Genomic DNA, 13003 nt, shown 5'->3' on the forward strand with positions numbered 1-13003 from the left:
ATGATATGTTAGATTAAAAATGTCTATTAAAAGAAGATTCTTCTTCAGTCGAGTACCTGCTGACGTCCGATGATGATGAGGAGGACGATGTAGTATATTTCCTGTCAGTAAATCATTGCTATTTATTTAAAGATGTAGTTGAATGCTTAATTATGACAGATAAGGGAAAGTTGTAAAAAAATATACCTTGTTATGCACAACTCGTAACGGTTCGTATGCATTACATAAAGTCCTTCTTTTCATGAGTGCTGGGTTCCATTTTTCCATCTATCATTTCAGACAAGTGGAAACAGATTACAGACGGAGCAGCATCTTCCATTTCTTACAGCTGAGATGGAATATTCCCAGCCAGTTCAGTTCCCTGCATCATGTTTTAAGGGTTGCACTCAGGCTCTCCTGAGGCATGTTTTTTTAGAGAGAACTCTGTTCTCTTTGGTATTTAGAGATTTCAGACGCCTTCTGGTTTCTTTGTCTTGATAGGAAAAGAGTTTAGCTCACAGAAGCTTTTGTTCGCGTAAAAGCTTTTTGGAAGCAGTATCTAAGCTTTGTGTTTGATTTCCTCACTCCTTGGTGCACCAAGTGGAACTGATGCAGCGCTCCATAATGTTTGGATTGCATTTAGCGCCATTAGTGAAATATTCCACGCTGCCTCTTCAGCCCCTTTTCTCTGCTCTCCTGTCTCATGTCGGTGGCCTTGCTTTCTGCCTGTCCATTATTACTCAAACTCCTGTGGTAAACCAACACCACCGAAAAATCATTTAATACATAAGAACCTATTCTCTGCTCTCCCCATCTTCTTAAGTTTGGCCACCGCTGCTCATTTCACCCACTTTCTTTCTCTTTTGTCTTCTTTGTAATGTTCTTTTAATGGAACCACAGAACATTGCTTCTATCACCTTGAGACTTTTCAATCTTGTATTATTTTTCTCCTCAGCATTTTTGTAATGAGATTTCCGCCCATGCAGAGCAATGGAGTACAGCATTATTAAGAGAGCCAGTATTGTGTTTTGCATTAGTTTCATTGAAAGACATTCCACTGGCTGCTAATATAGCGCCCCCCCCCCCACCCCCCTGCCTCCACCCAAGCTGCCATTAGGAGCCCAGCGATGGGGCTCCTCTTAGACACTATGTGGGATAATGAAATCCTGATGTTCATTAATGAAACTCAATTAATAGAAAGAAGGAAGAGGAGGCAGAGGAGGAGGAGGAGGAGGACAAGAAGGAACGGAGAAAGAGGAGAACAAAGTGCTTCTCTCCCCATCGACATTCAAGAAGAGAGATATTAACGGGGAGTCAGCACAGCCCCCGCACAAAAGGCTTTATTTGATTTCCTTCATCGAGACTTGCTGAGCTTATTAAAATGCTTAATAGGTTCCATTAACTTCTAACACACTGAAGTCTCATACAAGCAAGGAGGGGCGCACAGTAAGCATAGGGAGGAGGGGGGGCTGCGAAGAGGAAGAAGGGCAATTACAGAGGGATTTGGGGTATTGTCCAAAAAAAAATCTACAATATATTTAGGTTTATTCAGCGTGAAAATACAGCCTCAAGCTCTCATGATTCCTTATTATGTTTTCAAACTAAAGCTTTTCAGTGTGCAGCATGGCAGTGCTGGGCTTGTAAATACTGTATGTGTGTCTTTCTTTCTTTATGCATGTATACCCTCACCTGTGTGTTCGTATATATGCTGGAATAACAAAGGAGAAGAGACGAGAATAGAGCAAGACGATGCGGCCGCGCATGCATGGCAGCGTGCACTTCTGCAGCTCGCTGTGTTTTGGCAGTGTTTACTCTCTCATGGTGTAGCTGAAACTGGGTGAACTAATCTACATGCTTCCCCGCCCCCCTGCCGGCGCATCACACTTCAAACAGGTTGTCACCCGGCTCCCCGGCCTCCTCACGAGCTGCCAATAGACTGGCCGGCGGACTCATTCGCCAGGGAATAGCCTGCAGGCGTGGGAGACAGCATCACAAGTCAGCTACATATCATTCAAAACAAAATATAACCTCTGCTCCGCTGTCCCCCAGCTGAGGAAAAGTTCTGTATTCGCAAGACGAAAAAAGAAAAAAGCCGAAGCCTCAGTCTATCCGGATTTAATGAGAGAGATGGAATGACTGACACTTTCTCCCGTCTCAATGACTAAAATGTTAGCTGTTGTAACCTCCCTGGCTCAGACAATCCTAGTGGGACTCCTGCTTCGGTCCCAGAGTCTTGCTTATAGCCCTCAAACACGACTTAACGCAATTATCTCCATAATAGTCATAATCTCCCTTCAGGTCCATTCAGACTCTGAATAGGTATAATCATCCTTCGCACTATTGAGGAGACGGAAGGCTTCTAGCTTGTCTTTAATACCTGGCTGCTTCGATTCCTGCTAATCCTCAGTTCAGCACAGTGTGCTGTAAGGCCCCTTCATCATATCCACCAGAGTAATCACAGTAATTTCCTGCTACATTAAGAGGGTCATTTTTTCCTCCATGCATTGCTATTTAAATCGTCAGCGCTCGTATACAAGTTGACTGGCAGCGATCATTCACAGTCAGGTGACAATCACGAGCAGTCGCACTCCGGCAAATGGCCGCGCAATCTACGAGGCCTTTAACCGAGGCTTGTTTAACTGGTGATTAGTGCTGCTGCGGTGTCAGAGCAGCCGTCACGGTGTGGACCCGTGGTTTTCATACCGTGGGGCGAGTCTCCCACGGGGGCCACCAGAGAGCTTCAGGGAGGGCATAACAGCGGGGAAATGTCTATTCCCAGCGCCGTTTATACACCATCAGTTTTTAGAAGAAATAAGGATGTAAAGAAATGGAGGATTAAACTATTCATTCCTACATTTTCAGCTTCTTGTCAGTGCAGAAGATGCTGCTGCTCCATTATACGTGGGTCACCACCACATGTTATGTTTCTGTACGAGATGCAATACCTGCTGCAACCCAGGATTTAAGACTTGGTCTTCCACAATTAAGATATAAACTTAATCCCACCAGGGATTAAATTCAGCTTCTGTGCAAAACCACCAGTGTAAGAGCTGCAGAGTATTAATAACAACTTGCCAGTCCGTCATTCAGTCATTCATATTTGAAAAATGCAGTTTCCCCCGACAGAAAGACCCCCATGCCTCCCCCAGACTGGAACCTTGGACCGAGTGCTTTCTATTGTCTTTGAATCAAAACCGCCACCATGACATTGTATAATGAGGAAGTCTGGCATTCAACCCAACCTGACTGCTGGGTGTGAGACAAAGCATGTGTGGTGTGAGAGTGGGGGGGTAGGGGGGCTTTGCAGGGGTGCAATATGGTTCGATTTTTGTGAGGTGGGGCTCATTGTCCCCCTCTTTGAAGCCCCCTGGAGTGAACCGAAAGAACTGGAAGCAGGTGATGAATCAGTTTTTTAAGCCAAGGCAGGTTGATATTTGTTTTTGTTTTTTTGTTTGTTTTTTTTGTCAGGTAGCGTTCTTAATTCTGTCCACAAGTGTTCTTGTGCAGTTGTCATTCAGAGGCAAATGAGCGAAGCCACAGCGTTTTCACAAGACGGGGTGTTGGAGCGAGTTGTTGCCATTCAGCTCAGGTGCTTGTCCACACAGAACTAACCCTTTCATCTTTGTTTCATGCTTGTTAGTCTTTCCCACCTGGCTGTTTGGTATTCTGTTTTTTTTTTTTTTTTTTTTTTTTTTATGTGTAGATCTAACTTCTGTTTTTCGAGTGTTCGATGATGGTGCTAATGAGGCAGAGGGCGGATGTGTGTCTGGCGTTCCGAGAACGAATATGAACAGAAATCATGAAAAGAGGTGTGCACGGCCCCCCTCTCGTGTGCTCTGTGGCAGAAACAGTCAAGAGGTCATTGCACACTTGTGTTTTTTCATGCCCAATCAAGCCCAGCAGCAAGCTGTACCTCCATGTGTGATTGACTGGGAAGGGGGGGGGGGGGGGGGTTGGGGGGGGGGGGGGGGGGGGGGGGAGGAAATGAGGAGAGGAGATCGTTTTGGCTGTGATCAGGCGTTACCTGGCTGTGACAGCACTCGTCTCTCTCAACAGCTGAGGCTTGTCACAGCTGCTGATGTCCCGCTGCGTTGAACCATACATGAATAATCAAGCACACACACACACACACACACACATACAGAGAGACACACACACACACACATTTTCTCATCCTCACATCCATGCATACTCAATTACACACACATGCACACAGACGGTGCGCACACACAGATGCCCTCTCCCTCCTCTGCTGTGTTCACTGACTATGACCAGCGTTGCAGGCGGCACACACGCACAGGCAAAGGCAGGATGCACACACACACTCAGGATGTCAAGATAACCTCCCCGAAGTGTTCCCCGTAACCTCATGAATTATGGAAGACTTTCATTATCTAAAAGTTTCAAAGTATCAAAGGAAACAGCAAAGTTACATCTTTTTTTTTTTTTTTTTTTTTTTTTTAAATGTAATTTCAGAACCGAGTCCGTTGCAGAGAAGATGCTTACAAACTGGTTTGCCTTCCTCCTTCACAAGTTCCTCAAGGTGAGTACAGGGAGCAGCATATGTGGTGTGTGTGTGTGTGTGTGTGTGCACTGTGCACACACTAATATCAGTTGAATTACTTTTTAATGTTTGTAATTTAGCTCCTGAATTAAAAGTGGGATTGTGAGAGGTTTTTCTGCCGAGTGAAGTTTTGTGTTTATGCAGCGATGCTCTCTCAGGTGTGAATTAATGGGTTTGTGTGTGTGCGTGTGTGTGTGTGTGTGCGTGTGTGTTTACAGGAGTGTGCTGGGGAGCCTCTGTTCATGCTGTACTGCGCCATCAAGCAGCAGATGGAAAAGGGGCCCATCGACGCCATCACGGGAGAGGCGCGTTATTCCCTGAGTGAAGACAAACTTATCCGCCAGCAGATCGAGTACAAAACCCTGGTACGTCACACTCCACCGTGCACGCCACACGCTTGCACGCAGGCTCAAGGACATACACAAACACAGGTTGCATTAAACCTGTAAATGGCTTTTTTTTTGTCCAGTTAAAATGCCTTCCAGCTGAAATGGAAACGTTTCTTTTAAAAATTAAACCGGATAAACTTTCTTGTTTAAAACCCGTTTTTCGCCATGACATAGCTCTATTTGCTCCTTGCATTGTGGGAGGAAAATTATCTAATGATCCCACAGGCCTGAGTGTTTGTCCAACATCAAGGTAGGAGGCTGTAGAGATTGGGACACAGTAAACAGACCCCTCTTCACACTTACACACGCACCCCCCCACACACACACACACAGACAAAAGCACTCACACAGTCAGCGTGCGACATGACAATGCTCTGATTGCTCTGACTGGGAATTTGGCTCATTACGTGCTAATACCCCGGCAGAGCTGGAAATTGGTGTCCCACCGAAGGTGTGAAATTAGATTTCAGGATGCCAGCAAGAGCGGAAATGGTTTCTCAAAGCTCCCGCCATGCTCCAAGGAGACTCTAATGAGGGCAGAGCCTCAAGCTGGACCCCAGTCAGGCAGTGCGGGACACCTGAAGCTTTTCCCTCCCGCTCCTTCAGATCCCTCTGTGACATTTTACACTTTCTCCCAATATTTACCATCCAGATCCTGAATTGTGTGAATCCGGACAATGAAAACAGTCCGGAGATTCCAGTGAAGGTGCTGAACTGTGACACCATCACCCAAGTGAAGGAGAAGATACTCGACGCCGTTTACAAGAACATGCCGTATTCTCAGCGGCCGCGCGCCGTCGACATGGACCTAGGTATGAAACAAACACACACACACACACACACACACACACACTCACACACACACACACAGACGCAGCTGGCAGGTGTAAAGGTCCTCACACCCACAGATTAATGTATCAGTGAAGGAAAACCTAGCCATGTGTAGAGATTATCAGTGCATTAGTGTGATAAAAGCTGTGTTCCAGCAGCTCGGCCAGTCAACCAGCTTCAGTGAGCTGCTGCCAGGGCCTTCCATCAAACTGACTGACAGTGTGTGGCGCATCCCTCCGTCTGGCTGCTTTTGCCGCCCGGTTGTGCCAATAACACACAACAGATTAAGAAAAGGGGGGGGGGGGGGCTTTTCTCTCTGTGTGTGCGTGCGTTTGTTTTGCATCTGTGGCGTGGCTGAGCAGCTACTCTGGTAATAGCTGACAGACTGGCTCAAAAGTCTGACGCCAGGCTCCACTCCCACACAGTCTGCCGCTCTCAGCCCGGCCTGTCCCATCCCGACGCCCCATCCCTCATTTCTGTCACGTCACACGAGCAATTTGCGCACTGCAAGCCCGTGCTATTTTCCCGATATTTGTCTGAAGGTTTTAAGGTGGAGGATTCAAGATTTTAGGAGGATATTGTTCTTGACGCGGTCACGTGGAAAATCCACTTTGCAACAGTGTCACCCGCTTTCTGTCTACTTTTCTGGGCCACAAATATTTCTAAATGACTTGACTCTAAATGACTTTGAGTGTAGGTTGCATGCATGATTTTAGGAGGATCTCAGATATTACATGGTCACCTGGCAGAGGCACAAAGTAATAAAACGCAGTCAACAAGGAGAAAATCAATGATCACTCCCAGCATGAGGCCCACAATGCCGATCCACTTCGCTGTCAGCTTCCTTATTATCATTTCATTACTCCACAATGACCCGTCAGACGCTTCTGTCTCTGCCAGCGCTGCTTATAGCCTCTACCTGCTCCCACCCCTTCCTGTGTTTTTCTCTCTCTTTTTTTTTTTTTTGTCGTTTGAAAAGAGGTGATTTTCTCATTTCTGTCTTTTTTCCTCATGTCCTTTCTACTCTCGCTTTGCTTTATTTGACCCGGACGGGCTAACTGCTGCGTGTGTGACACAAGTACCAATTAAAGCGTGCAGTCTTCCTGCATATACATCTCCCAATTGTTCATGTGTAATGTTTAATTAAGATGCGCGTCAATCCAAGTCGGTGAAAGAGTACCCGAGCACATGGCTATGCGTTCATTTGTGCATGTGGAGGATTATCTAACTGAGCCTTCAAGGATGACATTTCATCAGGCACATAAGGTTTGAAAGAGCTAAAAGATTTTAGTATGATATGCCTCTATCTGCACAGATACAACAGCAAAGGGTTTCCATTGTGTCTCACTGTTATTCTTTGTATTTTTGTGCTTTTATTTACTGTGTATTTTTTCCATGCGTGTTATCAGAGTGGCGCCAGGGGCGAATGGCTCGGGTGGTCCTGCAGGACGAAGACATCACCACCAAGATTGAAAATGACTGGAAAAGACTCAACACCCTCATGCACTATCAGGTAAGTACACACATTTTAGTCGAATGTTTTCCTTAATTACATGTCAGACGTCCCCCCCCCCCCCCCCCCCCCTTTTTTTTTTTTTTAACCACGAAATAATCTCATTTTAGTTCAATTCCTGCCCTGTCCTTTATTATGGAAATTATACCACATACCTGGGCAAACTTTGATGTTTCCTGCTCTTGACTTTTAGGCAGCCAATTTTCGGCTCCTCATTTGCATGCGCATGCCTGGCGTAATCCGAGTGACTCACAGAATAGAGGACAATTATTGTACAGGTGGCAGGAGAGATGAACTCTCAGCATCTCAGCCGACACTTCTCCCTCCTCCCTGGAGAGAAGAAACAGCTCCGGTCGGGAGGAAAGTGTCTCTCTCCTTTACTCTCCCCGCCCTCTCTCTCTCTCTCTCTCTCTCTCTGGCCCATTGACTCATACGCTAGCAACAATTAGTCCTACTGTGACTCCTTGCTTCCGCCTCGTCAAATGTGGAATCTGCATTCACGCCCCACAGTTTGAGAGCCTTTGAGTTCATCCGTTACCCCGTTTTACAAAAAGAACAACGCAGAAACTAAAAACGTGGAGAATTCTACAATTTTTTGGGAGTAAGACTTTCAAAGTTGTAAATGGAAGCGAGAGGACCAGGAGGGTGTCAGCGGACAACAGAGAGAAATAAGAAAGAGGAGTAAAAGGAATGAAACCAGAAACAGGAGAATGCGAACGCCGACGTCTCTACGGGTCACGGATCCTTTGCAGTGCACGCTCAGCCAGCTCTCATTAGTCAACCAAGGAGGACCATCTGCTGAAAAACTGCATGAGATTAGAGCCTAAGCTACCTGTTGAAGACGGAAGGTTTTGAAGAACTGTCCACCTACGTGGTTTAAAAAAGATGTGTAATGTAGATCGACAGGGAAGCAGACTGTTCTGTAATGACTTCAAGAAGTGTCCAACTCCTCCAATCTGTGAACTTAAATGTAATATCCTATGTAATAAAAAGTAATGAAGTAAAAAATAAATAGATGGAGTTATTGCTTTTACAGATGATATTGTGGAATCATCAGTGCTGATACTGCACATGAGCATTTGTGAAAGCATTTTGCTCCACCAGACTCAATACCAGTTTATTATTTTATCTATAACAACGGCAACAAAAGTAAAGCTGACTGAAAGTTAACTACAAGAAGGAAAGCAGATGTTCATAAAGGCGCAAAGTGAAGCATTTTCACAAAGCCAGTGCACTGACTCGTCTACACTTCGCCCACGTTTCCACCAGAGGAAGTTCTGTGGTAGTTTTGATAGAAAAACGTGAAATAGATCAAGTCTGACAAGAAGCTCCGAAATGAAAGACATCATAAATCAAGTATTTTTCAAAAATTTGATTTGACTTTTTTAAATGTTACATCACACCTGGAGGCAAAAGGCCCGAGGTGGCAGTGAATTTCTGAAGTAATTCTGAGAATTCCATACATCCATCTTCTGAACTGCCTTCATCCAGCTCAGGGACACAGGGGGCTGGATCCCATCCTCACTGACTCTGGTCGAAAGCTGGGTAGATCTTATATCATGCATATCGTGCATGTAGCTGTTGTTTTCACGAGCCAAACGGACTGGAAAGATGTTGAACTCGTGCACGGCTGGCAAACGAGAGAACAAGAAACTGCTTTCTGCTTCCCATTGTGTCACTTTCTGTTTCCAGTGTGTGTTCTTGCCACTTGGGGGTCAGTGTGAGCTGCTGCTCCAGTGGAAGTCATTTATCAGATTTAGGAGTTTGTAAAAGAAGTGGTAAACCCTTTTCTTTGAAACAGGACTTCACACATTGCAGTTGTTTTTATATCTTTCTTACATTCCTCTCTGTACTCAACCTTGACCTTTCTTTCTCAAATTCTCTCTTATTGTCGGCTTTTACAGTCTATATTTTTGTACTTTTTGCCTCTTACCCACTGACCTGCAGTGAGAATTGTTCTTGCTTCAGTATTTTTCTCTCTCTCTCTCTCTCTCCCTTTTTTCTCTCTCCTGCTCTGGGCACCGTGTTTTGGTCTCGGCAGTTCTTTCATCCTTGATGAAGCATTTCAGTATGTTTACTTCTTCAACATAATGGGCTCTTTTGTTGTTGTCCTTTGTGTCGCGGTTTGTCTGCCGTCATTAGCCGGGGGGGGGGACGCCACAGGACACACGGCGACACGCGTGTGGCCGGTTCATTTATTCCCTCTCTCAATGGCAGATCTTAGGACCGCTATTGATTATGGATCTGAGGGTTCTTGAATAGAATATGAAGCTCAACGCAGCGCGGCTGCAGGGCAGCATGGCGAGGACAGGAGGAAAAGAGCGGGACGGAAAGGGGCACGCGACGGTGGAACCGCATCGACGCTCTCCGCATCATTACTGTTTTGATGAGGTGGCAGCGGCCCCAGAGTGTGAGCTTGTGTGTTTTTGTGTCGTACACACTGGCATTGCATTGGCAGCTGTGACAACACATCTGGCTGCGTAACGCAACGTGGAAGCACAGCTCATTAGGCCCCAGAGTGCGGGGAGAAGCTTGCAGAGGGGAAAAAAAAAAAAAAAAGAAAAAGAAACGGGAACGGGTAAAGAGGAAATAGGAAAAAAATATATAAAAAGGAGTCTGAAATATGCAGAGTGAATATGAGCATCACTTTGAGCATTTGCTAATTCTCCCATCGCAGAGGCTCAGAGACTAGACTGAGGCATTAAAATTCATTGGGCTCACAGCAACCCAAAAAGAAAACCCCTGGCTATTTACCTTCCACATGGGAAATAATGGTTTACACAACCTGGATATGAAAATACACACCTCTCCAAGCTTCCCACATCACTAGATTTTATTTTTTTTTTAAAGTACACTTTTTAAAATGAGTTCTCAATATTTATTCATCACGTTTGCATTCACGGCGAAGTGACTCCATTTCTGTGTATTTCTACACGCTTTCTTGCGGAGATAAAAGAAAGAAAGCGTAGACGGACACAAACATGCACACAATGCATGCGTGTGCACACACAGCTCATTGATTATTCTTATATGCAGATAAACAGAGAAGCTGAGATAAAAGATTTATGAGATTGGAGGCTATTTGGCCGATATCTGATTCGGATCTTTCTTTGTTGATTAATCTTCCTCCCTGTCAAAGTGAGGCTTTTCATCACACCTCCTTTCTTCTCTACCTCCCCCGTCTCTGTCATGTTGAGACACATTGGTGTTAACCTTGCTGCTGCTGGACGGCATTCGAGCTGAACGCAGCGATGTCAGAAAGTCCCACTGCTACATAAATCTGTCTCGGAGTGGGAAGCACTGGCAGCGCTCACGATTCTTATGAATGGAGCATTTTCAGAAAGTGAAGTCAGATCCAACCTGTGCTGGTTTCTGTCAGTTTAAACTGTGAATAATATATCACTTTAATTATGTTTAACTATGGAATGTTTAATTAAGAGAAGTGGCTGTTCCAGCATCTCGCTGTAATTGTAATCCATATTCATGTACCGGCACTCATTACTTTTAATGCTTAACGTTCTGAGAGGTGTCAACAATCACAATGCGCAGTCAGTTTGGAAAGTTTCACCGCCTAACTGGTGACCTCTGCGTGTCCTTCCCCTCCTCTGCGGTGGAGAGCAGACACCGATGGGCACATCAGGAAAGCCTGCCAGCCAGATTCTGTTACCCACCTTGCAGACGTCGCTCGGGGGGCATTTTGGGTTATTTTCACCAGAGCCAGACATAAATGATACCCACGCGTTGTTTTATGCTCATTTATCTAATGCCGCGGCTAAATATAATATGATGGTTTATCGGCGGGAAAAAAGCCGCAAATGTTTCCCGTAATTTGAGTAATTCTGCTCTTTCTGTAACGCTAACAGCCACAGGCTTGTGGAAAGTGCAATGAACATTCAGTACCACATTGACTCAAAACTGTTTCTTTATAAATTCATTATGAATTACTTTGAGCTTTGATGAGGTTTTCACTGAGAGAGTAACTGATGCAGCTGCATCCGTTTCTGTGATCACACGAGAAGAGTTGCAGCGCTGCAGAGCTGCTGTCTCTGTCTGCCCTGCTCATCTTACTAACAATTAGCAACGGCATCACTATTATCTGAAGCTGCTACCATTTCACTAAACTCCTGTTTACAGCAGTCAGCATTGCTCAGACTTTCCTAAAGATGCGGTGAAATCAGCACAACACTGAATGGCTGAAAGCGGAGCTCATGGCGTAAATTCAATACCGGTACACGCGTGCAGCCAGCTGAAGTGGCCAGGCGAGAGCATGCTGAACGTCTTTACGTAAGCTCTTTCACCAGATTGATTGACATGGTGATGAGCCAATAGTTGAGATGATCCACCCAGAAAACCACAGAAAGAAAAATCGGCCATAACACCTTTAAGCATCAGCATTGTCCCACATTAACAGTTCCTTTGACTTATAGGTTGCTTTAAATGAATTACCCTTTATTTGACCTTTATAGGTTCGCTATAGTTTTTCCCAATTAACTGATGTAATTTCAGCTCATTTTGATGAGAGAGTCGGTTATTAGTCTCATCCACGCGGTGCTAATAGGTCGACTAATGTGTCACAGCAACACTTCAACTTTATATAAGAAGTAACTGAAATAATGTAATAGGACCTAAGTGCCCTACCTTTAAAATAGATATATAAACACAGCAGTAATATAGATCGCAAAATAGGTGTCCTTCACAGTGTTAAAGCAAAGAAAAGAGGAGGGTTTGCAAAGGTACACATAGCTACATGCACTTCAAATGTAGAGTAACTCGTTTTCAAAGGGGAAATAGTAACTGATTTTCTGTAACTTGCTTCAAGTCCTGTGAATTGGCTTAAAACTCTTCTAAAGATTCTTTGTGACACCAAATAGATTCATTCACTCTCATCGAGAAAAAAAAAAAAAAAAGGGCTCATTTAACATTTAATCACTACTGACGAGAACTGCACATATTCACAGATTGTGTGTTTCCGAGCTACTGGCCAGAGTCGAAAGAGAAGATAAGCATCGTGATCTGAGGGCGCGAGTCCAGATGAGGTGGTACCGCAGGGAAACAGGCCGGGACCAGAGCGCTGGAGTTGTGTGGTGAAGGCTGAGGGAGGAAGATAGGCGATGACCACACTCTGCTGTCTGGTCGACTCTGCACTGTCTAATGGAAGGTCTTATCACAGGCGGGGCCCGCAGCCCTTATCACACCTGCCCACTATCAGCCCCACACTGGATTATCCCTGAAGGGCGAATCTGCACGCCTTCAATCATTTACCGCTATCACAAGGCCCCATCTCTGCTCTGGCCTCTCCGTCGGCCATAAAGCGCCCAGAACGAGAGAGGGATGGAGGGAAACGTTGCAAGGAGGGGGGCCGAGAAGCTATTTCATGCTACCGGGAGAAAATGTATCACAGGAAAAAGTATCTGAAACTTCGGTCGGCGCTGTCAGTGTCTTTAGAGTTCCATCCGTGCATTGTCAGTCAAGAGGAGGCTACAAAAATTAGGCTGGGGAAAAAAACAGACAAATGAGAAAGATGGAGAGAAAGAGAGAGAGGTCAAGGATGCTGGTTGTGGGTAGAGGTTAGGGAGATCATTTTCTCTCTCTCTCAAGAAGGAAAAGGTCCGGAGCCGTGTCTTTAAGGCGATTCAATCAGATCTCTCTCCCAGTTTCAAGTGTCTCTCCAGTCTGGCCAGTGGAGGCCAGATGGCAACTCCAGCTAATAACAAGCCGAGATTAGTT

The 13003-nt window shown here is 45.3% G+C and overlaps 1 protein-coding gene across 3 annotated transcripts in view; it reads left to right on the forward strand.

The window, feature by feature from the left end:
- plxna2 (plexin A2) overlaps positions 1-13003 on the forward strand; it is a 226627-nt gene that overhangs the window by 154111 nt on the left and 59513 nt on the right. For all 3 annotated transcript variants that reach the window (XM_030118346.1, XM_030118347.1, XM_030118348.1), the window contains exons 23-26: positions 4456-4522; positions 4762-4908; positions 5585-5744; positions 7173-7276. In XM_030118346.1, the coding sequence (XP_029974206.1) occupies positions 4456-4522; positions 4762-4908; positions 5585-5744; positions 7173-7276 (478 nt within the window). The remainder of the gene's footprint in view (positions 1-4455; positions 4523-4761; positions 4909-5584; positions 5745-7172; positions 7277-13003) is intronic.

The sequence above is a fragment of the Salarias fasciatus genome, chromosome 20 (genome assembly GCF_902148845.1).
Source record: "Salarias fasciatus chromosome 20, fSalaFa1.1, whole genome shotgun sequence".
NCBI classification, from domain to species: Eukaryota; Metazoa; Chordata; class Actinopteri; order Blenniiformes; family Blenniidae; genus Salarias; species Salarias fasciatus.